The 27,915-nt window shown below is 40.2% G+C and overlaps 1 protein-coding gene across 2 annotated transcripts; it reads left to right on the forward strand.

Annotated features, from left to right (window-relative positions):
* The first annotated feature begins 1,384 nt into the window (after positions 1-1,384).
* Positions 1,385-25,696, forward strand: cpeb2 (cytoplasmic polyadenylation element binding protein 2). 2 transcript variants are annotated; one of them, XM_044129078.1, is made up of 10 exons: positions 1,385-2,858; positions 6,624-6,902; positions 12,369-12,459; positions 16,679-16,702; positions 18,626-18,799; positions 18,903-18,992; positions 20,087-20,205; positions 20,317-20,431; positions 21,110-21,291; positions 21,374-25,696. In XM_044129078.1, exons 1-10 carry the CDS (start codon positions 1,947-1,949, stop codon positions 21,599-21,601), a joined length of 2,214 nt encoding a protein of 737 aa, XP_043985013.1. In that variant the 5' UTR covers positions 1,385-1,946; the 3' UTR covers positions 21,602-25,696. The 2 variants fall into 2 exon arrangements, with proteins under 2 accessions (XP_043985013.1, XP_043985014.1); XM_044129079.1 differs by lacking the exon at positions 16,679-16,702 and having other exon boundaries at positions 1,387-2,858.
* Positions 25,697-27,915: the final 2,219 nt, after the last annotated feature.

Genomic DNA, 27,915 nt, shown 5'->3' on the forward strand with positions numbered 1-27,915 from the left:
AGGCCCGGGGCTGCCAGTGATGGCCATTTAGGAGACAGATCATATGGTGGGGTTGCTTGTCAATCGACGGAGATTTGTTCCCCCCCCCCCTCCCCCCCCTCTTCTCCCTTCCGCCCCCCATCAAGGGCTGACATAGAAAACTATATTTAGAAGCTGGCGTCGTAACGTGACGCTGCCGCAGACGTACGCACGGTGGCTGTGAACTGAATACTGATTGGCAGGAGCTTGTAGCCTTTTGATGTTTAGGCTTACAGCGAGGAACTGAGAATAAAACGGAATTTTGGCCAAATTCGAGATTAATCGCTCAAATAAATTTAAAAAAAAATGACATTGGGTTTCGAAATAGTTCATTCTGAACGGAACATGTCCCCTATATAGAATAACAACAGGTTAAGAAATGAAATAGTCCACAGATCTTTAGTACTACAATGGTTCAAACGGTCATTATGGAAGAACAAAAGTGTCAAAATCAAATAAATAAGAAGGTCATTAAAGGTGTATTTATATGCTTAATAAGTACGTATTACATATGAAATTCAATAAAGTGGATGAAATTCATAAAAAATATATACAAAGAGCCTCTGTATTTTTAATGTGTTTGTTATGGGAACCTAGAAGTTAATCATTATTTTTGTATTCAATAAAATAAAAATTCAAGACACTTTAAAGTTACATGTTGTTATAGTATTATTCAAATCCCATAGTGGATTTTTTAGTAGACTGTGACGCTTAATTGGTTAACCTGCACAACAAGTTAACTACAGGTAAACCGCGCTCAACCATTGTAGACTGAGCCCCTCTCACTGACTGATGTTGGGCCAAAAACACTATAATCAAATAAAACAAATCAATAAATGGTTACGTAAATGTGTGATTAAATGATTGATGGGCCATACAAACATTGGCGTTTTAGAGTGCCAAAGTAAAAACATTCTACACATGCCCCTGAGCATGACACAATGGAAAACAGGAACCATGAAACTGCTGTAATAAAATAAAAAATAATAAATGATTTTAGTCTCACTTACACTTTTAATCCACATAATTATACTTAAATCATTTAAAATAATCAAGTGACATGTAATTAAATGTAGCTATGGATTTAAGGTATATTTCCAATTTCTTTAACATTTTTATCCCGGCATTTAAAAATAATTATTACATGTATATATTTATATTTGTGGCACTTTTGGCGTTCGGCAGTGTAGTCTGTAGGCTACGTACAGGCTTGTGACTGTGTTCATTGACTGAATGCACTTCGATAAGGCAGTATAGAAGTGTATAGTGTATATTGTTGAACAATACGGTAATATATGGTACCTCGCCCAGCTGTAGGCTACTTTGGGGGTGTAGTGAGGGTGTGTAGGCCTACTGCACTTTATGAATAATGAAAAAGTGACGTAAACAATGCGGCTCTCTTTGCGGCTCCAGGCTCGAGGCGGGCGCACGGAGGCGTGATGCGGCCGTGACGTGGTTGGAGTCGGGGATCTTTAATCCTCTGCCGCAGCAGCCCAGCCGGTCACCGGAGGAGGGGGGCAGCAAGGTTCGGACGGGAATGGGCCGCGCCGGCTAGGATACGCGTTACCAGGCCGAAACAGCTCGGTGTTTAGGTAGATAGTGACACCGCCGAGACGAGGAGAGATTACGCCGAGAACCAGGCGAGTATTTCTGCCTAGGCCTGACCCCCTCCACCTCCAGCCAATTCACTCATATTTCCCCAGCTGAAAGGACCACACACAGACACACTTGCGGTCGAATATACACATTTTTAAAACGCCTTTCTGCTTAATTAAAACGTCGAAGGTAGCATCCGTAGAATTAGCCGCCGCACGGATACGGCGCCTCGCCCTGCCAGTTTCCCCGAGAGTAATTTATTCCTCGGTTCGCCCTTCACGAGCGTCACCGCGTCCCCTCTTTTCCTGTCAGCTACTGCGCATCAGCACAACATGCAGGATGAGCCTGTGGGGGTGACAGCCGCGCAGTTACCCCCTTCAGCCGAGGAGGAGGACCGCAGCAGCAGCTCGGTCAGCAAATCCGCGAAGCAAGCCATCCAGACCGAGAGCCAGCTGAGCTCCTTCACGTCGGATTACAGCCACCTAACCCAGAAGATCGCTTTCCCCGAGCATTTCTGCCACACGCAGTCCCTCTGTGACCTTCAGCGAAGCATACATCAGCAGTTAGAGTTCACCCCGGCAGAGCAGTACCCCCCGTCCCAGGGGCGCTTCAGTCACCTGCAGCCCTTCTCCTGCGCCGCTGACCCTCGCGGCTCTGCTGTGGAGGCGGCCGAAGCCGATGCTGCGACGCCATCGCCTCCCTCTGTAAATCTGAACGAGATCCAAATGGACTCCCCCATCGCCCACCACTTGAATAACGGCAATGGCAGCAGCAGCAGCAGCTGCAGCAGCACCGGCAATATGCTGTCCGGGGGTCTCAGCGCCGCTTTCCCCAACCTGCCCTCCTCCCAAGAGATCCAGAGCGCCAGCGGCGGCCCATCCTCGCCCTCCCTCCCCGGTTTCGGCACTCCTTGGTCGGTGCAGACCAGCTCCTCGCCACCACCGGCGGCCAACTCCATCAACCCCATGCACGCGAACGCCCTCAGCCAGATGCCCAGCACGGACTCCGAGAACAGCTTCTACCCGAGCATCCCGTCCTCCATCAACCCGGCCTTCTTCCAGAGCTTTTCGCCGGTGTCGGCTAATCCGTGCGCCGGGATTAATGTGCAGGGCTTCGGCGGTCCGTTCTCGCCTCAGATGAACGTTCCTCAGCAGCCGCAGAGCCGCAGGTCCCCGGTCAGTCCCCAGATGCACCCCCAGCAGGGCGCCTTCCTGCAGCAGAGGAACAATTACAACCAACACCAGGTGAGCACCTGGGCAGCATCCTCTCATAGCAAGACGGTACATTGTGTATCACGATATTAGCTAGGAATTAGTGAAAAATGTGCTTAAAAACGGAGTTCAGTCAATTGTATTCAAATTGCAAAATTTAAGTGTCTATTTATGGAAACAATGTTTTAGATTTTGGGGATCCAGGGCTGCAACTAATGATTATTTTAGTTATCAGTTAGACAATCCATTATTTTGACGATTTAATCGGCTAAAAAATTGGCCTATTCAGCTCATTTTTTATGCAGTATTAGAAACACATTAAAACTCGCAAATGAATAAAATAGTTCCTTTTGTAAATAAGTAACAGACATTTTATTTTCTAAAATTCAATGAAATAGCATTTAGTAAGCTTTGTCATTTGTAGCACAGGGTGCAACTAAAACGATACTTCTAACAACACGACTCAACATCAACACAGGGTATAGAAACTTTGTATAATTTTTCCTACAGTTATGGATTCATTACTGCTCTGAGTACGTTGTTCTTTCAGAAAACGGCCACTTTTTTGAGTCCGTACACTCCAGTTAACGATTAATTGTTCACTAAATTAGCTGACTATTATCTCAATAATCGATTCAACGTAATTATTCCGATTAATCATTTCACCCCTATGGGAAACACCTTCTGACAGTACAGTAGGTGTTCGAAAGAAATGTTCCCAGTCTGCTGCCAGGCTCTTTGAGGGATAAATATTTCTTTTCATAATGCATTATGCAAGCCTTAGAGTCTCTACCCTGGAGGCATAAAGAGGGAGTGGGGCAACGCTGGAACTCTGAGCATCGCTGAATCTTCCTGTTGTTCTCTCCTGGAAGCTGGCAGTGGGATGCAGTCACATGGCGCCGGACCATCCCTGTCTTGTGGTTCGCTCAGTGGGAATACAAAGGCTCACAGGGTTCCTTCCACGTCCTAAACGGGTGCTCATTTATTTTATTTTGTTTTATTTATTTATTTTTGGGTAAAATGAAAACATCAAGTGTTGCGGGTGGTGGCGTGGCACACCCTGAGGAAAGACGGCAGAGACTCACATGAACCTTCCCCGCTCTGCAACAGGAAGCTTTACGAGCCGGGTAGCATTCAGCTTCAGGTTTCTCATCTGATTTGCACACTGACTGGGTGTGTGTGTGCACGCTTGGGTGTGTGTGTGTGTGTGTGTGTGTTGACTGGGTGTGCCTGTAAGTGCTTCTGGAGTGTTGTTGTTTCTTCGCCCTTTAACCTTTTTCTTTCTCTTCTTTGAATCTATTGTAAATATATTTGCATGAAAGCAGCAAAGGCAATCATGTGACTGTTGTCGTCGGCGCGCCCCCCACTCTCGCCCCGCCCTGATCAAATACTCATCCAAAATCGTATCGACAGGAGAGAAAAGGCAGAAAGTCGACTTCTCTCCATGTGGTGATGTCATTAGGATCTTGAAACACAGAAGAAGCTTAATTCTGAACTGAGACAAACTGTGATGACACTCTAACCCTATATTCTTCTTTTCTGATGATGTCACATCAGGGTTTTTTATTCCAGGTCTGACCTGAACTAGCCAGTTCTTACCAAAGAACTAGCCAGTTCTTACCAAAGAACTAGCCAGTTCTTACCAAAGAACTAGCCAGTTCTTACCAAAGAACTAGCCAGTTCTTACCAAAGAACTAGCCAGTTCTTACCAAAGAACTAGCCAGTTCTTACCAAAGAACTAGCCAGTTCTTACCAAAGAACTAGCCAGTTCTTACCAAAGAACTAGCCAGTTCTTACCTAAGAACTAGCCAGTTCTTACCTAAGAACTAGCCAGTTCTTACCTAAGAACTAGCCAGTTCTTACCTAAGAACTAGCCAGTTCTTACCTAAGAACTAGCCAGTTCTTACCTAAGAACTAGCCAGTTCTTACCTAAGAACTAGCCAGTTCTTACCTAAGAACTAGCCAGTTCTTACCTAAGAACTAGCCAGTTCTTACCTAAGAACTAGCTTAAACAAGAACTAGCTTATTTAAGCTAGTTTTTAAAGCTTATTTCCTTAGCTTAGTTCCTATTTAACTCTAAATAGTATATAAAACATTAAACAACCTCACTGGAGGAATTAAAAATGTGATTTTCCCCCAATTTAGCTCAAAATTCAATTCAGTTGAAAATAACAAAAGAGAAATTAAATGCTGTCGTAAGTAACTCATATAATCCAACTTTCTTGGGTGGTGATGCTGTGGGCAAGAAGGGTCTTTGGTAGCAGTCCGTCTTCCAGTGAATCAGAATAGGCCCCTGACTGAAGACTGTTGCTGTGTGACAGTCATGACTGTTATGAGATGCTAACAAAAACAGAGACGTAAAACAACCTTTTCAAAAACAGGACCAAGTGATGATTAATTATGTCAAAGCCAGAGACGAATGTAAATTTAATGTCTATCTAAAAGTTAATTTTAAATTAACTTTTAAAATAAAGTTAATTTCTATGACTTTATTTTATTTTTCTATATATTTCTCGCCCTGAGAAACGCTGTGGCCTTTGCACATTATCTTCTGTATAGAGCTGAAACAATTTAGCAAAAATAATTCTTATTAATTATTTTAATTATTGAAAGAATTGTCAACTAATTTAGTAATTGATTAATTGTTAACTGGAGTACACAGACACAAAAAAGGCAATTTGCTGAAAAAAACAACAGCCTCAGAGCAGTCATTAAGCCAAAACTGTACAATAGATACACATATTTTGCAATTAAGAGACATTAAATAGGAATATTTTATGCAGAACTCCTCATCCTCCACTTTACTAGATATCAAACTTAGTTTTATCTCTACCTCGCTTAAAGTTTTTTAGAAAAACTCTCTAATTAGGCACCTTTTGCTGACAATAATTAACTGGTTAATCAAAAACACTGTCAACAGATTAACCCTTCAATGTACTGTGGTCAAGCAGAAAGGGCTTTACACATGATGATGTTAGATGTTTGTTTTTTTTACCTGCAGATGCGTCCTTAGCTACAAACGTTCACAAAAGGAATGCTTTGTTCTTGAATTTAAAGACAATAAAAATGTTTAGATGTTTGTTTTTTTTACCTGCAGATGCGTCCTTAGCTACAAACGTTCACAAAAGGAATGCTTTGTTCTTGAATTTAAAGACAATAAAAATGTTTATTTTCTCTTTTAAGAAAATGTATGTAATTATTTACATTATTGTATGTATTTTTGATATTGTACAAAATGAAAACTCAGCATAATGTGCTATTTTTTTTTATCCAATTAATCGTCAGTACTAAATTAAATGCTAAAATAATCGTTTGCTGCAGCACTGCTCCTGTACCTGATTAAAAACAGTAACGCCACTTCCACTCATTCCTATCAATTATCAGTTGAGGTACTACACAACTCAAACATTCACCTATTTGAATTTTTGAGTAAGATACACTCTTATTTTTCATCTTTTTGGTTCTCGTCGTCATAAACAAAGCCTGATGCCTCTGGAAAGGATTTCCACACGACATTGCCATAAAAAGAATGAGAGGGTGATGCTTCAGCAGAAGACACTAGGTCCAGGTGGAGAGAGTGTGTAAGTTACAGTGGTGGTGTCGCAGGGCACAGGATACTTAGTATTAGTCTTAAAGCTCTAAATCTTCTTATCTACCCACCCATTACAGAAGCAGATAAAGTTCGGCAGTGGCTGACGAGGGGAAATAAGGGATGGGATTAAACCGTGTATTAAACTTACTGCTTGTTTGAGGCACATTTATGCGTCTGGTCTAACCTCTCGCTTGTTGCCGGCGCAGCCCATGGTGAAAGCGTCCCCGTGGGGGAGCCACCAGGGGAACGGCTGGGGCGGCGGCGGCGGCGGGGGCATGTCTTGGGGCCGGGACCACCGCAGAGGCAGCGGCATGGGCGTCCCCGGCTCCGTCAGTCACGCCTCGCCCCTGAAGAAGCCCTTCTCCAGCAACGTCATCGCTCCGCCCAAGTTCCCGCGCTCTGGAGGGTCGCTGGGGCCGAAGTCCTGGTTGGAGGAGAACATGTTTCGCACGGACAGCAACAGCAACACCATGTTGCCCCTGCAGGTATGAGCTCAGCTGTTCACATGATTTATGTTAAACTGAATTAGTTAATGCTCGCGTCGATGCGCAAATTAACCCAATCATAATGTTGAGTTCTTGTCTTTCCTGTTCTCTTCTCATTTTGTCCCTTCACAGTGACACTGTCTATACATTTTCCAGGTTTTTATGCCATAGACCAGCACAAAGGGTCAACATGTCATTTAGGACGTTTTCACACCTGATAGTCCAATAGACTGGGTTTGATTGGGAACCAAAGTTGCAACATTTATTACATGTTCAGCTGGTGCGGTTTGCTTTCACACTGCACTGTGTGAAACGATTCCCTCCTTACCTGTGGTGGTGGGGCTTCACCAAGAGCCATTGAAGGGAGCAGCATGAAAAACCTCTGAAGTCGACACTGAGAGCAACTTCCTTATTTGCAACATGTAAACAAAAATGGAGTACCGTGAGGTTTTAGCAGTTTGGCAAATAACCACAAGGCAGTTTTCCTGTTAGCACTAGATTAGCATGTTTGTTTTGGTTCATCTACCCAGAAACCCTGCACTATAGTCCACTTCCTGCTTTTAGAAGCTTTTAGAATCTGAATCTTTAGAGAAGACTCAGATCCACTAGAGCAGGGGTCTCAAGCTCCAGTCCTCAAGGGCCGCTGTCCTGCAGTTTTTAGATGTGCCACAGGTACAAAACACTGGAATGAAATGGCTTCATTACCTCCTCCTTGTGTAAACCAGTTATCCACAGCCTGGCTAATGACCTAATTATTCTATTCAGGTGTGGTGCAGCAGAGGCACGTCTAAAAGTTGCAGGACAGCGGCCCTTGGGGACTGCAGTTTGACACCCCTGCACTAGAGTTCATATGTGTACAAACTGCACAAGAGTTCATTTCAGTCAAACCGAGACAGAGGGTTTTAGGCAGACTGGAATTCGCTTTTCTAGTCAACATCAGTTTAATTTCACATTCACACCTCCACAAATGAACCAGATTTTCTAGACAAACTAACTAGAGTTAGATTAAAGCGGACTAAATGGGGCTGGTGTGAATGCTATCTTAATGTCGGTATAAATAAAGGTTTCTTGTGGTTTATCGGACAAATAGCATCTTGAAGAGCAACGATCGCAGCAGACGTCAAAAAATAACAAGCAGGGTTAGGTTTTACGACAACATTTGAAGGTTTAAACATGTCATAGAGAGCCCTGCTCTATCCTTTATTTGAAAACGAAAAGAGTAGAGTACAGCTGTCAGCCTACCAAGACATGAACCGACAATGAACCATCAATCAGAGAAGTAGCCAGGAGGTCACTTTAACTCTGGAGGATGTTGTCTTTTTGACAGCTGTCAGTCATGTTTTTCACAAATCTGTAATTCAGTGATAGAGTGAGGAACACGGTGGTGGCAGCATTCTGTTTGAAGTGACATACAGGCAGACATGTCAGCTTTAATGCACTGACTCAAGGGAGCTGAACACAAACGTACACCAAACTTTTCACATTTTCATTTGGAAATTGCTACGAAAACCATTTATCATTTTCCTCCCGCCTCACACTTAATGTACTACTTTGCGTTGATTTATGAGACAAAATCCCAACAAAATGCATTGAAGCTCGTGGTTTTAATGGAATAAAATGTGGAAAGGCTCAAAGGAGAAGAATATTTCAAGGCACTCTGAAGAGCTAAATCACTAATTGACGTTTTTGTTTCTAAAGATTTCCGTGAATTTGTTTGCCCAGTACCTGAACGTTGTGCTTCCAAAGGGAAACTGAGCCATTAAAATTAGATATCGGAGGAAACAATAACCGAGTTTCCATTCACTAGAAAAATGTGAATTGATCCTTTAATCAAATTGTAAGCCAGTCTCTCCTTTTGGGAATAATAATGGGTGTAATTTAGTTTGAACTCAAATCAAATAAAAGCCGAAAGGAAAGTTTAAGCAGCAGCAGCAGTCGACATCCTTCAGAGGAAAATTGACTCTTTTTGGAGTGTCTGTCGTCTTTGTGGATGTTTGGCATATCCTGTCACGCCTGGAAAGATGCGATCAATCGTTGGGTTTTTACTGCGTTGGCTCAGACTGGAATTTGCTGATCCAGCATGTCCTCTTATTCCTTGCCAAGTCTGACACAATATGCAAAACTTGTTTAATTTAACACCTCGTGTACATTAGATCTTTTGCTGAAGCAGACTGTTCAGTTGTGGGGTTAGGCTTAAAGAAGCACTGATCAGAGTTTGACTGGCAGGATCAGTGTCTCGTATTTTTTAGCTTCCTAATTTTCATACACACATACAGTTTTTGTGTGTGTAAACTTTATTGTTTTTCACAATTAAAGGTAGCAAATGAATATGCACTTACTGAACAAAAAAGTGGGAGTTTTCCATTTGAATCAGATTTCTTTCCCACTCATTGGTCAGAAGGTACTTATTGTAAATTTGATCATGGACTGAACAATTTTTCCATTTTTACATGTTAGTTCTTTCTACATAAACTCTTTCAATTCACCTGTTCATATTTGCATTTTTTACAATAAATTCACTTTATTTTCCAAAACTGTCATTTTGGATGTAAAACTCTCTTCAGTAAAGGAAAAGTACTCACATTTCACTTGTTTTGCATCACGTAAACTGCCTAATGACTCAAATGAACCACATCAAAACATTTAATTTAAGCTTTTTTCTCAAATTCACTGCAGTGCTAAAACTGACAACTCATCAACACCTGAACGAGAAGCATTTAGGAACTGATTTTGTAAGAACTGGCCTCTAGACATCAAACTTAGTGTTTCCTTTTGCCTACCGAAGCCAGCGTGATGACAGGTTTGACTGACGACTGATTAGGGAACTTAAAGAAAGACGTATTGTGTGTTCTGCATGCTGTGTTATTAACAGGGTGCAGTCGTCTGTTCTCAGAGGCAACCTCTGGACAGTATCGGGATGCTTTTGTCCAGACACTCTCCAGACTCCCTCAAACTGTCCGATAACTAAAGATCTGATGTTTTTCTTGTTAAATTCTCCCATGAAACCATTCGGGCAGAAACTGCTGAGAGAAAATCACAAAGTTACATCTGAACACTGAACCAAAGTGTCACATTTCGTCTCTTCTGAAGGGGTTATTTAATAATCTATGCTTACTGAGACCTCATCATATATGACATTCAAATTAAACTAATGATATCATCCTGAATGAGGTTGCCGCCAAGTTGTGTGACTGTTGCTATGAGTTTGTATTTTTAGTTGCATCTGTGCCAAGAAGAGCAACGCTTCCATTCCAGGAAGCAGGCCTGCCTTCATGGATAAATTTCCATAAACAGTGTCAGACCCTTAAATTTTTCAGATTCCAAGTCTTTTGCTTCCTTTCTTCCTTCCTTTTCTGTTTAACGTTTGGCAGTCGCTGACAGAGCGCTTCTATGCAGCGTCACCTTTTCACAGTCACATGGGATTCAGACTGAGCTCTGCTCTTGGTGTCAGAGGTCAAAATAATTCCCCAACCAAATTTAGTTTGGGCTCAAATTAATCGTCAATAACAGAATCAACTTTTGCTACAAATGAATCGGTTAAGTGCAATTTTGAAGTATGAATATTTCTTCCAATAAAGATATTGCTTCATCTTCATGTTTGAACATGCTAGGTGTCTCTGCTTGCATTTCTAACACGTTAGCAGGAGTAAAGGGCGGATTCGTCTCTTTCTTAAGACTGAAAACCACTGGGAAATTTCTAAGGATGCTTTTTCATTCTTGTTCTTTGTACCTCACGGGTTCATAAAATGAACATCATTTATGAACATTCATAAGTGAATGTTCATGTCATAAATGAATGTTTGATCTCATTCATTTGTACTGAATGAGATCAAACTAATTATATTTCAACCTTGCATCGTGATGGGTTTCACATGCAGAACCTTGCGGAAGTATTAATGTCCTTTGAATGCTTCCAGTTTCGTGCGACAGACTGATGCAAAGGCTGGAAATAAAAGGATTCCAGGCTTTCACATTTCTTTACGATTAAATGTAAATAAATTCTGTTGTGCATTTGTATTCTGGTTCAATACTTGATTCATCTTTTGCTGCAGATCCCAAGACTGAAGTTTTTCCAGATTCTTCTTGGCAACATTCTGTCAGACTGAATGGAGACTGTCGTGTTCATACATTCTCACAGATTCCTCACTGAATTCAGGCTGGACTTTGAGTAGGCCATTCAAACATGCCAGCATGCTATGATCTAAACCGTTCCTTTTGTAGATCTGGCCTGTACGTTTAGGGTTGTCGTCCCACTGGGAGTTGAACTTTCACTCCAGCATCACAACTTTTTTCATCCTCTAACAGGTTTTCCATCAGGTTTTCCATCTGTATTTGTATCTTCCCATCAAACCACAGCCGTTTCCCTGCTTGACATAACCATCCCCACACAGCTACAATCTTTCCTATCTATGACCTTTCCTGCTTTCTTTGTTACATTAGAAAGTGTCTAGAAAGTTAGACACTTTTTGGCTGTTGGAAAAGTTATAACAAACACAATCGTCCCTAGTGGACACAAGCAGTTTGTTCTTTCATTAATTAGTTTTTTTTAACACAAAGAGAGATTGTTTTAGATATGTAGAAAAAGAGGGCAAGATAAACAGCATTCCTGTCAACCGATTGGCTGGGTTTTTTTGTAACCTAATACTGCTAGTCTGCTGTGTTTCTTTAATGTACATGATACTGATGTTCACTGATGGTCTTTAGCAGGCCTTCCCTTTATTTATGCAATAAGTATGTTAGTCTGTCTCATAAAGTCCCAATAAGACTACATGCTGTGTTTCAGGGTGTCCACAAATTCCTAAAAAGTCTTAAATTCATAAGTCGACCTTAAATACGCGAATCGCAGGTCTTAAACTTTGTCGTGACCTTTTAATCTCGTACATGTCACTTTTTTTTTTTCTTTTTTGCTGGACTTTCTGTCAGTCAAGTTTGAGTTTTGCTCAGCTGTCTTCATTGCGTTCTATGGCTCAAGGCGGTTGACATTAGCCGCTAACTAGCGGCTAATGTGTCCTTGCTAGCCAGTTAGCTAGATTTTTATGTCTCTCATGGGTGATGGGCGCAGCACACGGAGAGCGACGAACGACGGCGACAGGTGAAAGTTGAAACCTGACTCAGTGAACGTCAACGTCGACAAAAGTTTGTCAACTTTCTTGTGCTGCGTCACATGCCTGTTATTACGTGACAAAGTGCAAAAGAAAAAACAACAACAAAAAGAATATGTACACTGATGTCTTTTTGTGTACAACTCAGTTGCCCTCTAATTGAATAAATATGGAAAGAATGTTAATCTGAATCTACGGCGCCCTGCATGTTAAGCCCAATAGCCACGTTTCAGAGGCTTTAATACTCATGAGCCAAAATCACAAATCTGTGATAGATTTACACATGCATCATGGTGTGTGTGCTTCATTTATGTCTGGAAAATTAACAAACATCCCCCCCTTTGTTTTTCTTTTACTTTTCCAGGACCGCTCCAAAATGTACGACAGCCTGAACATGCACTCCTTGGAGAGCTCCCTGATCAACATCATGCGAGTGGAGCAGGATCCAATAAAAGGTAAGGCAGCCTTTTCTGTTTTGGTCTCTGTCCGTCGTGGAGAGGGGTGAGGGGGTCAGAGGAAGGCGATCTTGCTCCGGGAATCATCTCCAGGAGCCGCCGAGCCGGTTTCTCCCACAGACGTGTTGTTTTTTTCCACACGCGGGCTTATTTACCTCCCCGCTGAGAGCTTAATGCCGGTGCCACCAGCTGCACGTTCAACTGACCCTTAAAGCTCTGGTCTAGTGGTTGGCTTAACCTGGCCAGCAGAACCGGCTTGCTGTTTTGTTTTGTTCTTTTGTGCTTCAGTAAGAATAAGAAGAGAAACCTGTTTTCTGACTGCTCAGCCTTTGGAAATTCAACAGATTCAGAATGAGCACTGGGCTTCTTCTGAATTATTTCTAATGGTTTGACAGCGACAGGCAGAGAGTGCGACACTGTCCTGGCCTCCCGCACTCAGCTGCTGAATATCAGAGTAGCAGTGTCGGATGACTGCTCCCCTCACGTCCTCCTCCTCCTCCTCTGCCTCCGCCGCTGCCATCGCCTGCCAGTAGCTCATTTACAGCCGTGCGAGCCATATACACTCTCACTTTACAATATTGAAAGAACAGAGGAAAAGCATCGGTGGCACAAGCAGGCTCGTCTGCTTTGGTTACTGATTTGTTTGTGGACAAGCAATAAGCGCTGTCATTCCTTTCTGTTGTATTAGCAATCCACTTGTGCTCTTCTTCCATGAGCTGTTTCTTTATATATATATATATATATATATATATATATATATATATATATATATATATATATATATTGGGGGGTGATGGTTGGGGGGGTTTCCTGCTTGAACAGATGGACAGGACATGGACCAGTGTGCAGAGCAAAAAAGAAGACGGGAGGGGGGTGGGCTAATTTTAGATGAGATCACCCTTTCACACACTGTTTATGACAGCCAAGAGGGGAGCTGAGAGGGATGATGGCTTACAAGGCCCTGACAGGCTATTTACAGTGTTACCACTTTATTATGCTTAGCAGCTTTTAAATACAAGAGCACATGATAAAATTATCAGTTTTCATTAGCTTGTTAGCATAAGAAGCCAAGAACTTTTTAAGCTCTTGAGGTTTATTTAATCTTTTCCAGCTACGAATGAAACATTTCAGATTTTGGTTCCGCTTTGGTAGATGAACGAAACTAAAACGCAGACGAGCCCATTATCTTCTCCACCATGACTCATCTGCAGACTGCAGCTTCTGTGCTGGAGCTTTGGCAAAACCATGCCAAAGTTGTCCTGCCTTGTATTCTTGTCATTGTCTGCGAATGCAGTTTCATGGCGTGAAACTGGTCAGTACAGGTCAGACGACCCAAAGAAGAGGGTTCAGAAGTCACATCTTCTTCAAATTCTCAGAATTCACTCGCAAATGGTTGTGCAGGTGACACAGTGCTAACGGTAACCTAAAAACACCGATTAGGTAACTTAAAAAGCGGCGTGGTTTGTGCAAATTCCTCACAACAGGAATTATGAGTCTTTTCATCATTCGTCATATGACAACTACAAATGTCTGTGAATTCTCAGGGAATCCGCGCAGCCATAAAAACTCTTTAAAGTATTAGAATTAAGGCCTTAATCTGTCTTAAATTCAGTAAAAATGTAAGTAGGGCTAAAATATGTTAATCACAGGTCTTATGTTTTGTCATGGCAGGACTGTTTGTATCTTGTATATGTTGTTTTTTTCTGAAAAAACTTTATTGTCATCTAATCATCTTCACTGCGTTCTGTGGCAGTTGAGGCTACTGCTAAGTAGGTGCTAATACCCTTGCTAACTAACGCCATAGCTAAATTTTTTTGTGCATTCTGTGCAAAAAGCAGACCCCAGAAATGTCACAGTTTTGACCTGGCATGGCTAAAGCTCCCCAGAAAACAGTGACTGTTGCTAATGCGACATAAAAACTCTGAAACTGGAAATCTTAAAATTTTAAACAAGGCGTTCAAACGTTAGTCTTACAAGCCTGTTAACATTGAAATGGGCCTTAAAGGTCTTAAAAAGTCTTAAAATTGAGTAGGTGAAACCTGAAGATTTTATGTGGTGCAGAACAACAAAACTGTTAAGTGGAATAAAAATTATGAACATGGTTTTCTTTACTTTTTTTTCTTTTACAAATCAAAATCTGAAAAGTACTGTTGTGCATTTTTATTCAGCCCTCCTTACTCTGATCAGTGTTGGCATAGTTACTTTGAAAAAGTAACTTTAATCGGACTACTGATTACTCCTTGAAAAAGTAACTTAGTTATATTACTGACTACTTTTTTTGGAAAGTAACTAACTACACTATAGCCCCTTTTTAGTTACTTTCAGCAGCTGCTAACAACAACACTCCGCCTCCTGTATAAAATCAAACTGTGAGCTTTGCAAATTCTTAATTGTCAGATGTTTATAATGGTAACATCAACAATGTGTCTCCAACCTGATAAGTATTGAACTGAAGAGGAGGCTGAATACAAACAGTGAGAGGATATTAAAATAAAAACCTGCAGTAATTTGTGTGGTCCACTGTTGTCTGGAAAACTCTAAGATAAGCCATTGTAATATTAAACCTCCAGGTTCTGTGTTACATCCTGCTCTGTATGCTGGTTACTGCATAGAAATGCCATTTCCTGTCACTCCACAGCTCAGATGGCTGCACAGATTTGTGACATTTATCTTAATATTAATAACTAGAATTGTCGTTAAATTGCCATATAATCCACGTCCAACTCCGGATAATATGTTCATTAATGACATAATCATGCGCTTGTTCATATTGGTCTCATAAACTTTTGCTTTTCTGGACACTCCACACTCGAACGTCATTCAGAGATTTTTAAATATCCAAAATAAAACACAAAACCAAAAACAATCAATCAACGGATCATCGGGAAATGATGGACAGGGAGACTGATTAAAACTACCTTAATGACGGATCATTAAGTGAATACCAGTATTTAGATGAAGTCTCTGCTCATTTAAACCCAAATGAGCAAGGTTTACCTGTTCAAAAAAATTTAAATAAAAAGACACTCATTAAATCTAGTGAAAAAAAATGAAGCCCATAAATGCGTTTGTCTCATTAATCGGACTTGGCACAGAAACTCAAAATAATTCAGTTTTCCACCAACAAAATGCGTCTCCCTCCATTGTTTACATTTCTGTTGCATAGAGACGTCGGTCACTCGACAAGACACGTTGGAAATCTGTATTTTAAATTTAACAAAAGAAGATAGTGTGTCTGATTTTGATAACATAACGTGTCAGACTACTCATGTCAGGCCGTGGGCTGCCCTATTACTCGTTACTGGTGGTCCATGCTCAATGGTCAGTAACGCGTACAAATTAACTCCCTCTGTGACATCACTGACTCTGATGCACTTGAACCATTTGTCTGCAGACACCTCCTGTGTGTGTAGTTTAGTGTAAATACAGCTGTTCCTCAAAATTCCTAGGGTTAGAGTAAACTAACTCATATAGCCCCTTTTTAGACATACTGACCACTCAACATGTTATGTCTAGTTGTGGGGACAGACTCAAACATGGCCTTTTAATAAAGACCTGCAGATGTGACTGTAGAGAAAAGGTGACTCAACCAAGTATTGATGAAGGGAGGCTGAATACAAATGTTCAGTGAGAGGATATTACAATTAGACACTGCATGTTTCAGAGCTTTGACTGTAACTAGATGCCATTTTAATATTAAATAATACTAAAACATCCTGCTCTGTATGCTGGTTACTGCATAGAAATGCCATTTAGGCCTGTCACATTATAATTTATTACTGGACCATCAAAAAAAAAAAAAATAATCAAAATTGATAATATTGTGGTTATTGTAGACCAAAATTTCCACGGAAGGACTGAAAAGATGTTCATAATGGCATAATAATTCATTGATATTTTAACAGGTTCTGAACAGGTTTTATCGATACATTCTGACACAACCGCCCCTTTAAGAGGATTTGTGATCTTGATTTGGCCCAAACGACAAGCTGTGTGAGTTTCCTAGTTTTGTTTATTACTCAACTGAATGTTCTTGAGACTTCAAATGGTTAACTTTAAGGCAGGGCATTCCATTCTGTTAATTAATTACTCAAGTTAGTTGATTTGTAGTTGGACAAAGTTATGAGATAATTACAGATTGAAATCTATAGTCACAAAATACGCTTTGACGAATGTTTGCACAGCTGAACCTTGCCCTCTTGTACTTTTCTACATGCAGCCAGAAGCTATGGGAGACGTCGAGGTAAATACTGCAAAGTGTCTGTCTTCTCTTGTGGCATGTTTCGTTGCTTATTTTAAATGGGCTTTGAGAACTCGCTGCATTTTGGATTTTAGGTTTTAGAACATTTTGGGATTTTTTTATTTGTTCTTAGGAATAAACTTCTTTTTTCCCCTTTTTGCTACACATAAAAACACAATTATTTTACTTACCAAATAAGAATGATACCAGTGGTTTCCAGATCTGGTCTCGACTGATATTCTCTTTCCATTAGTTGTGAATAATTGATCTGAAACGTCTAGTTATTGTTGTTTAGGTGTTTTTACGTAGATCAATCAGTAATCAGCTTAGCTTTTTATGTTAACACACATTAGCTCCTGTGCATTAAACTAGGAGGAAAATGGTCTCCAGTTGATAAAACACATACGCTGTAGCTTTTGAAATGATAAAATTCAAATTATAAAATTTAAAAAAACTAAAAAATGTATGAGTTTTTACTCAATCTGAAGTGTTAATTTCCAGTGCTTCAAAGTTGTGTTATTAGTTTCTGTCTCTAAAGGTTTGTGCCAGTAATGGAAACTGTAGTCTTCCCCTGGTTAAGCTGGAGAAACTTCTCTGATGAACATGTCAAAATGTAAAATACTGTTAAAACTGTTGCTTTTCGGTTTCTCAGGAGATTCAGAAACGTAAAGCTGAGTGTCCTCAGCGTAAGCATTGACATTAATGCCACGTTTGTAACCTTAACATAAATAATAATAACAACATGTTTAGGATGTTGATGGAATGTCTGGTTGATTAAAAATCTCTTTTCAGACATTTTAGATTACATTCTGATTTTCACAACAGCTCTTTTTAAGAGGATTTTGATTACCTTGATTTTCAAAAACGAAAGTAAGTTTGACACCCCTAGTCTAGAAAATTAAGCTCCTTTACTCAACTCTGAGATTTCAGGTGCTGCAGGTTTCAACATCTTCTGTGTTTACAAGGCCCACTTTGTGACTTAAAGTATTCAAGCTCTTTGATCCTGACCTGTGATTTTAGCGCGCTAAAATCACCTGAATTCATACTGTGGTTAAATTACACCTAGACCCGCTGGATAGTATTTAGGGGTATCACTGTAAATGGGGCTGAATAATGTAAATATGCTCTTATTGCGTCAGTCATATAAAGTTCCAGTGAGGTACATTCAGGTTTCTGGTTGTAACGTGACAAAATAGCAAAAGCTTAAGGGGTGTGAATACTTTTTGGGGCACCTGAGGTTCGGTTCAATTTTTTTTCTTTTTTTTAAAGTCCAAATCAAATGACTTTGAAATTTTTTGAGCGAGCCTTGTATATTCTTTCCTTATCCGGAACATTTTCTACCACTGAGCTGTCTCAGTTTGTAATTCAACCTTGTTAAGTTAATTACATTTTTTTGTGTTTTTGTATATTCACAGTTGGCGGAACACTTAGTTCTTTTTTTTAGGCCACAAATAGTTTCAACATAATTATAAAAGATTAAATTGAATATGTTTGCCTTTGGTAAAACTGATGATGACATTTTAGAAGAAAACATAATTTTTCTGTTATCAGTTTAATTATTTTTATTAGGACGGATAATAAACCGAGCACTTCGGAGGTCACGTGATTTTGTTCCCAGCTTTTCAGTCCTGCCTCATCAGCCATGAGGCAGGATCCATGCAGAGGGCAGATTATTGCGTGTCACAGTCCACAGATCTGCCAAAAACGAAACTGCACATAATCCTCGCTTTAAGCTGCTGCTTTGTCTCGGCGTTGCAGTGCGATGAAAGTGGACAGGTTATTTTATAGAGCGCTTTACTCTCTAATCTGTCCCTCTGTAACGAGGAGAAATGATGCTCCCTTAAAGAGGAAGCACGTCCGGGGCGCTTTCTGCAAATGCCTGCTTGTGATTTGCTGCAGTCTCACCTTCCTGTTCGTCTTTGCCAGGCCGCTCCTCTCTCTTCCCGATCGACGACAACCTCCTCGACGACGGCCACGGCAACCAGGGTGTCCCGGGTGTCCTCGGCTCTCCCAACTGCTACCCCCACCAAAACGGGGAGCGCATCGAGCGCTTCTCTCGCAAGGTGTTTGTGGGGGGCTTGCCTCCTGACATAGACGAAGGTGAGGACGACCAGACTGGCTCCACGACTGGGGGGTTTTTCTGTTCTGTCTTTTCACTTTTTACATCTGTCTGGGTTTTTTTTCTTTCTAAATATTGATTCAGATGAAATCACCTCAAGCTTCCGTCGCTTCGGTCACTTGGTGGTCGACTGGCCGCACAAAGCTGAGAGCAAATCCTACTTTCCCCCTAAAGGTATCGACAAAACACATGAACACGTCTGATACTTAACTACCTTCATAGCCATTTTCTATAAATGTTGGCATACTAAAAAAAAAAAAGTCATTAAAGTAAAATCTTTATTTAGTGGGAGAAAATCCCAAATTAAAAAATGATTTAGTAAAATCACTGGTGTCACAATTATTATCACCCTCTAACATCCATCATCCGCCCTGCTTAGCCTCGCCTCCAGCAGTCATTTTCAATTTCTGGTAAATAATCCATGACGTCGTGTTTCCCCTCCGGGGTGTAAATATGATCACACACAAACCCATTACCCAGAGTCATTAAACCAAAATAGGAAAAAGTAGTAGATGATGTCATTGTCTAGAAGCTGGACCCATTTATTTTGATAATGATCATTTATTTCAGACAGACATTTCACCAACAAAACATAATAATAATAAAGACTTTCTTGTTTCTAAGTGTAAATACATTACCTTACTACTCAAATGCTTGTAAATATACCACTTTTTCTGTGACTGTGAGTCTGAAAAGGAGTGTGATGAAGTTTAACTTATATAATCATACCCCGTTTCCATTCATTAATTCATACCATAAATAGTCTTGTAATATTAGTCATAATGGAGGAGCCCTGCGTTCAAATATTAAATGAAATCAGGAAATATCCAATGCAAACCAGTTAGTAGCCCTGACATTCCCAACTTCAACCTCCATGGATGAGAAATTAAACAAAAGATGTACATTTTTGAAGTAATTATGAGTTTTGGTGTATCACAAGCAGCAATTTTTTAGTTAATAGGAAAATTACAATGTATTTAGGCCAACATGTTCAACTAATCCTGGATCATTTTAAGAACAGCTGGCAGAAAAGCCTGCACCAAACCCAACAAGATAACAACCCAAAACATTTGAGCAACTGAACACAGAAGTGGCTCATCAGATACAGATTACAGATACACATCCCTTTCTGTATGATCCACTCTTGTGAAATGTTAAGGAAGAAGATTAAATGCTTTCCTGTTGGCCCTAGTTGGTTGCGCAAAAGTGATGTTTTGTACTGAATCCACATTAGACCTTATGCGTGTGTGTGTGTGTGTTTGTCCAAGGATACGCCTTCCTGCTGTTCCAGGAGGAGAGCTCGGTGCAGGCCCTGATTGACGCGTGCATGGAGGAGGATGGGAAGCTCTACCTGTGTGTTTCCAGTCCCACCATCAAGGACAAACCAGTGAGTTCAACATGCAGCAGTTCTCTGGCAGAAACAAAAAGGAGCCGTGGTGAACATGTTTCACGTCTTACCAAGAGATGTGAGTCAATCTTGCGTCGTGTTTGACTGTAGGTGCAAATCCGACCATGGAACCTGAGCGACAGTGATTTTGTGATGGACGGATCGCAGCCTCTTGATCCCCGTAAAACCATCTTTGTGGGAGGCGTTCCTCGTCCCCTGAGAGCAAGTACGTACCCCTAACTGTGTTAGTAGACAACAACATAACATAACAAAACTATCTGGACTGCAGCCATGGTGGATCAGTCTGTTATCTGGTTGTGGCCTCTCTTCTATTAAAGTGCTAATAGTGAAGCTATTTTTTGGTTTAGCGCTTTAGCATTTTTTTGCTAACATTGAAAACGTTTAGCAAGCTTACCCTCCCCTGAATTAGTTTCTTCTGGTAAATCCTAAAACGCTGATTCTCTTGGCTGTTTTGTAAGATTTCAGTTGAAAGTTTGACGTTTTATCTACTGTTATCTAGAATTCTTCAAGCTACTCGTTTACATTCATGCTCTTATTTTTAAGTGTGTGAAGACTGTTTATGCTGTAGTTCTTTTTCCTCAGTTCTAATTTCCTCAACTGAACTTGTATCTTTGCATTTGTAGCATTCCAAGGGCTGACATTATATAATTTCAGTGGAAGGTAGCACTTTAGCATTAGCTTCTTCTAAATACCATGTTGGCTTCATGCTTTAGCATTAGCTCCTACTAAATACTATGTTGGCATAGCGCTTTAGCATTTGTGTAACTGATGTTTATGACTAGTGTTTTAGGGTTAGCAAACCTCACTTTTTAGCTTGCTGTGCCCACAACTGCTATTATGTCATGTTAACTTTCCATTATTAATATTCTCGGCCTTTGTTTAGTTGAGCTGGCCATGATCATGGACCGCCTCTACGGTGGAGTGTGCTACGCCGGAATCGACACAGATCCAGAGCTCAAGTACCCTAAGGGGGCGGGGCGAGTGGCCTTCTCCAATCAGCAGAGTTACATCGCTGCCATCAGCGCAAGATTCGTCCAGCTGCAACATGGAGACATCGATAAGCGGGTACAGTTTGTTTCATTGACAATTCCCACACACCTAGTCATTTAAGATGTGACGTTCACACTTTTTCTCGTTGAAAATGCAGGTGGAGGTGAAGCCCTACGTCCTGGACGACCAGCTGTGCGACGAGTGCCAGGGCGCTCGCTGCGGCGGGAAATTCGCTCCGTTCTTCTGCGCTAACGTCACCTGCCTCCAGTACTACTGCGAGTTCTGCTGGGCCAACATCCACTCCCGCGCAGGGCGAGAGTTTCACAAGCCCCTGGTGAAGGAGGGCGCCGACCGCCCGCGCCAGATTCACTTCCGCTGGAACTAACAGGGGGCCGGGGGGGGCTCCACATCCAACGGTGACGGTCAGAGTTAAGGGAAACACCGGCTAACGGGAAAAAGAGCCTGGCTCTGCCTCTCCTGTTAAAACTAAGCTATCAGTATAATCAAGTGCGCAACACTATACAATATATACTATATATAGCTATATATCTTTTGTAGCAGCCAAACACCGCAAGCCTCAGTTTTTCACCAAAACCCCCCTCACATCTCAGGCTCTGACAACTCTACAACTCTTTTGTGGTACTTTCATCGTTTTCTAAGTGGAGATTTAAAAGAAAAAAAAAAGAGATTGATTTTTGTAGCTTTTTATTATTACTATTATTATTATGATTACTATTATTATTATTATTACTATTATTTTTGTATGTGAGATTAAAAGTAGATACAGGAATGTTTTTTTGCATGGGGGCAGCTCGTCTGTCTGTCTGTCTGCTGCTAGCAACCACACAGTGCGTTCAGTGCACACTTGTTTCCGGGGGAAAAGAAAAAAAAGACCCCGATTCTCTGACGTCGACACGTGCCGCAGGTGATTTAACCAAAGGTAGCAAAAAAAACGATAGGAAGCTCAAAACCGACACGCTGTCTGACGCGGAAACAAGCGTTACTTTCTAATGCCGCCACGGGCTCTTGTTTGGGTTTTTTGTTGTTGTTTTATTTTTTTTTTTACTTTTTAGAGAGTTTATTGAAAGGAGAAAAAAAACCAGAAGAAGAAAAGGTTATTTTTTTGTGCTCATTCTAACTTGTAGAGTGATACCTCAAAACACAAAATCCGGTTTTCTGCTAACATTTATACTTAAGAAGAAAAAAAAAAGCTATTTTAGAAGCTTTGCTGCTATATATAAATATATATGAATAGATATGTTGGTGTTATATTTAAACCCGATTCATGTAAAATGAAATGCAGTACGCACTCAACCACTTAACACAGCGCCACAGAAAGAGTAAGAGTGCATGCAAACCACAATAGGCTTGTAGCTGCAGGAGCAGCATGCAGGATAGATGTGAGAAAGAATATAATAAACCAAAACAGCTGATCACTGAAATCCTATTTTAAAAAGCTAAAATTCTGTACTGGGTAGCATGATCATCAACTGCAGATTCCTAAATGACAAGGAAAAAAAAAATTCAAATGAAGTTAGGTAAGAAGAAAAAAAAAACGTACATAAACTTGCATGCATCGATGTTTCTCTGTTGTTTGATCTGTTTACATACTATCAATACAAAAACAAGTGATATCGGTTCTAATGTAGACTTAGTAGACGCCATCCTTTGACATGGCGCCTTGTATAGATGAAAAAAAAAAGAAATCTCAAAAGCAGAGTGGTGTTCAGTGGTTTGTGTTGTCCATGTGCTGTGTGATTGTTCTTAGTGTAGGCTGAGGCTCTAGTTTAGTTATCAACAGATTACACAGAGATAAACTCAACAACATGCCTTCGCTTTTCCTGCGGTCGGACCTCTGAACGGTCCCCAAGTGATCTGAGACTGCAGCTCTCTGGCAGAAGCAGATGCAAAAACACAAGAGTGACATTATTAAGCAAAAGTTCTCATACCCCTTGGACATTATTCTCACTACAACTACCATCGATGTGTCATAGACCAATGGAAAGTATCGCAGGTTTCTGAAACGGAGGAAAATTACCCATGCAGATCTAGAGTCTGACATTTCTTTAGAGAAATAAAGAAGAAGGCCGTTCTGTTGAGATGGAGAGTACATGTGAACGTCTGGCTCAATGTTGAGAGTCATGTGAAGTCTACTGATTACAGGTGACCTTTTGTTCCAAAAATTGCAGCTGTGTAGCGTTGTCCTTCTACTCCACAGTTATGCTCTGCTTTGTGTTGGTCTGTCCCAAATCCCAAACGGATACGTGGAAGTGTGTGTTTGTAACATGAATGAATTATTTTTTTTTTTTAAATCTAAGTATATATTGGGTGTGCGAATATGTTTGCAAAGCTCCTTATATTTTGTAAAGTAAGAGTCACAGCTTCAGGCCACGCGACCAAAGCGCCGCAGTTTTAAGGAAACCTGACCACAAATCGTCTCCCGTCCTGCGCTCTTACAGCGAGGACGATGACTTTAGTAAAAAAAAATAATAATAATAATGATAATAATTTTTTTAAAAAGCGAATCGTTCGTTTCTATTCGTTTCTGTCGGTTTCCGCCTCGACCCTTTGAAAGACATTTCGACTAAACCGTTTAGGGACAATCTTTTCTGTTTGGACGGCCGCACCGCCCCGGCCGTCCACTCGGTAACCGTACACGTGTGTCGCTCCTGTGTCATCGTGATTTTGGTCAGTGTTAGTCAAGTGTGTGCTTTTACGAAACCTTAACGGGACGGAAACTCAAACGTACATAATCTTATTATAGCTGGTTCGCATAATTTAAACTGTTTGTGTCGACAATTACTTACCCTTCACTGGCTCTTTGAGATGTTTTTTGATTATATATTATTATTATTATTATGCACTACTTTTCTATTCACTCCCCCCACCACCTAATGATTTCAATGCAAACTTGGACTCCACCTATTTATTATAACTGTAAAAATGATTTATTACAATTTGTTTTTTCCCTCCCCACCATTACTTATTTAAGATGTAGCGTGATGCAGTGGTCTTAAGTTATCTATGTTCTCTGTGATTAGAGCCAGAACCCCAGATTTGTTTTTCTAATGTATTTTAGTGGAATTTGGTTGTTCAGAGGAGCGGGAGTCCAAAAAGGAAAAAAAACAAACAAAAAAATAAACAAAGTGAGAAGCGAAGGAAACGATCTCGACCCGTCTCCCTCCCTTTAGTTACCCCGATGATGTGTGAATATCGTCACCTGTAACACTTGACTCGTAACTGTCGTTGTGCGGTTCCTTTTTTTTTTTTTTTTCTATGTTGAAACACTGTTCGTTTATTCTGTACGTGTCCTTGTTGTGTTCTATTGTTTTTGTAAAAGCGTATTTATTTCACTATTTTTGTAGACGAGAAAAAAGATTTTTTGATTTTGATTGTATTTTTCTATTTAAATAGGACTAATATGACAATTTATTCCCCCCCCTCTCATCCCCCACTCCCCACCAATGAATTATGCCCCAAAGGTTCAGAAGAATCATTTTCATTAGCAACGCCATCAGACGTTTTTGATACACAGGTGATTCTTATTTTGATACGCGAGGCACATGTTGTTTGAAGGAAGGAAACATGAAGGTTTTCTTTAAATCTGGGAAGACACTTGACATTCTTGCCCCCCTCCAAAAACCCCCATTTCCTTCCTTCCCCCCCGTTGCATCGAGGCCCCGGCTGCCTGTCCTCGTAGATGCTCTGAAACTTGAATATAACACATTTTGAAAGGCCGACTAACCTCGACTCCGTGTTGTGATGTGCAATACTGTTTCTAATGTTTGTATAAAAGTAAGAACTACAGTGTAGACCTTTTTAAAATGCAGATTTATTTTTTTCATTGCATATTTTGCAGATTTCTGATCCACAGTGTCATTTTTTACCGTCAGAAAAACGAACCCCGTTTTTTCATTGCGAGTATTTTTAAATCCAGATATCTTTGTACTGATGTAAATGATTGTAGTTATTTTGAATAGTGTTTTGCTAACAAAAGGAGAGACTTTTTCATGTGTGTTTCTATTTCCTTTCATCTTGTTTTGTCCTGCGTTTTTATTTTTCATTTAACAGTAGCAGATTTTTTTTCTGTCTTGTTTTTTTTTTTGTTTTTTTTTTCTTTTGGAAGAATTCGTCATATTTAAATGTTATTGTTTTTGTGGAGGTTTATTTGTATTTTTATGTGGACACATAATATATTTGAGATGCTAACTGCTGAGATATTTTTGAGTTTTTGATTATTTTTAAAGCTAAATATTTGTAATTTTATTGGTAAAGTGACTAATTTCTAAATCAAGGTTTGTGTATAGATTCACAAAGCGGTCTATAAGGTGTTTGGATTGCAACTATTACTGAATGGTTCTTTGATATGCAAGATGAATATCATGGTTATTTTTATTTTTGTTGGTTTTGTATTTAAATGGGGTGTTGATTACAATCTTCTTTTCTTTCACTTCCTGAATAAAGACCCATTCTGTTTGGACACAGTCTGACCCAATGTGTTTTTCGGGTTAAAGAGACCTTGCATGAAAATCTGTTCATAAAAAGGACTAGAGACGTTTTTGGGTTTTTTTAATAATCAATTTTCTTTGTCTTCAGAAGCAAAGCAAAGCCTCATAAATCCACATAATTTAATGAGAAGTAATCAGTGCAGAATATTTGAGACTATGTTTGATCTCTCTCTACCTGACAGTATGTTGTCGTTTTCATACACACTTTCACAAATAGCATACTTCACTCTAGAGTTTAGCTTTGTCTGTTGGATGGTGAACAAAAATTATGCAATTTGATCTGATTCAAAAACAAAAACAGGCTTTTAGGCTAGCATCGGATCAAAAATTGTTTATTACATACTAACCTCCCTATCATCTGTATATGCAATAAAAAATGTGACAAATCACCTTTTATTTTTGCCTTTTGAGTTCTTGTGCCACCCCCAGATGGAATAGCACCCATAGTGGGGAGCCAAGTTGCCCCCTTTTAAGAAGCTAAAATCAGAAGTTGACACTTTTAACAAAAACAGAGTCCCTCCTTCCAGATAAAAAAAAAACCAAGTCATAACTACGTTTAGATCAGTTGCGCCTTTATTGTACACAGCAACAACATCCACTGCTCGTCCTGTAGCAATAGTGGGAAACAGTGGGCATGTTAAAGCGCTTACTGCACTGGCTTCCTGTTGGCTGCATTTTTAATTGACTCATATTTACAAAGAGCCCTCAGGTCTTGTAGAGTTTAAATATTTGATGTTATTCTCTCATCTATTTTCTGTTATAAATATTTTTATATAAAACTTTTAGATCAACTTAAAAAAAAAAAAGTTTTCTTTATATGCTGACAATGGGAAAAATATCTAAAAGTGCAATTTCTAGTGTAATTTAAAATAATTTGCACAAACGCGAGTAAGCTACGTTTCAACACCATTTATCAGGAAGTAAAGTGATTAATTAGTGCTGTGTTAGAAGCACATTTTTTGTTCTTATGAGCGAGGCCTTAACTATCCTCTTCACCCTCAGTCGAACGATGTATTATTTTGTGCAATCATCTAGTGTAGCAGAATAGGTCTACTACCAACCCAGAGGGGGAAAAAAAGTTTTTTGGGATTGTGTTGGATCTCTGACACTCATAAAGTCTTGTTTAAAACATATTTTGTTTTATTACAAAACCCCCTGAACATGTCGAGTTTTGAAGTACAAGATCACTCACAGACCAGGCGTTTCTGTCATAGCAGGTTCTGCTGTGTCTCGTCTGAATAATCCACCTTCTTCATTAAAAGAAATGCTCCAAATGACTTTTTTGGTCTTTTTTTTTTTTCCTGATCCCTGAGCTCTTTGTTGGTCTTCAATTTAGATTTCACACTCAAATGAGGGCTCCGTTTAGTTTGTCCACCATTTCTCAGACAGGATTATGTTCACCAGCAGCCAAAACATTGTCGAGCAAAAGATCAGTTTGTCCTTGGCTCGGTTTTCCGTATTTTCTAAACCTCAAGTAACATGCAAGCTCGATGATGTAATCTACAAAATTGAGCACATTTTCACATAGCAGTGTTGTTCTTAAACATTTGTCACTACATAATGGCCTCCATGCCATCTTCCTCTTTTAAAGACTCTGAATCTGCCTCAGATTTAACTTAGTTCATAGTCAGTGAGATTCAGTCAGTTTCATATTGTCCAATTCACTGTGTTAATTAGTGGGGGGGGGGATCTGGAACGCCGTCAGTGGTCAATTTTGCTGTCATCTCTCTTCCTGATCAGGCATGTGGAGACAGTGGAAAGAAAGGACTCTCTTTTAACAGGAAGAGACCTCCAGCAGCATTAGGTTGAGCATGAACAGAAATCTGAAAAGACCAGCTCATGGCTCACAAAGAGGCACAGAAAAAAAACGCACATAATCAAACCTGTGTAGTAATGCAAGGCGCACTATGTAACTTTTGAGATTTTTATGTTTTTTGGGGTTTTTTTTACATATTTGTTAAAATGATCAGTACAAGAGATAATCGGTGGAAAAAAACCGAGCTCATCTAGCTTCTCTGTCATTTGCACAAAATACATTGCTGTCAGAAACAACCAATCAGAGCCAGGAGGAGGGTCTTAGCGCTGTCAATCACCTTGTGTGCTGCTCACACCACTATAGCTGCATGGATCACTGCAACAGAAGCTGCCATGGACGCTCAGGCTAGTTACCATAGCAACCGATGACATCCTT

Source organism: Gambusia affinis, linkage group LG10 (genome assembly GCF_019740435.1).
Source record: "Gambusia affinis linkage group LG10, SWU_Gaff_1.0, whole genome shotgun sequence".
In the NCBI taxonomy this organism is placed as follows: domain Eukaryota; kingdom Metazoa; phylum Chordata; class Actinopteri; order Cyprinodontiformes; family Poeciliidae; genus Gambusia; species Gambusia affinis.

Bases quoted from the DNA above. Each gene is read 5' to 3' on its own strand.
- cpeb2 (XM_044129078.1), top strand. From the start codon at position 1,947: ATGCAGGATGAGCCTGTGGGGGTGACAGCCGCGCAGTTACCCCCTTCA. The intron at 18,800-18,902 runs GTGAGGACGACC...ATATTGATTCAG, and splicing joins GCCTCCTGACATAGACGAAG to ATGAAATCACCTCAAGCTTC. The intron at 18,993-20,086 runs GTATCGACAAAA...TGTTTGTCCAAG, and splicing joins ATCCTACTTTCCCCCTAAAG to GATACGCCTTCCTGCTGTTC.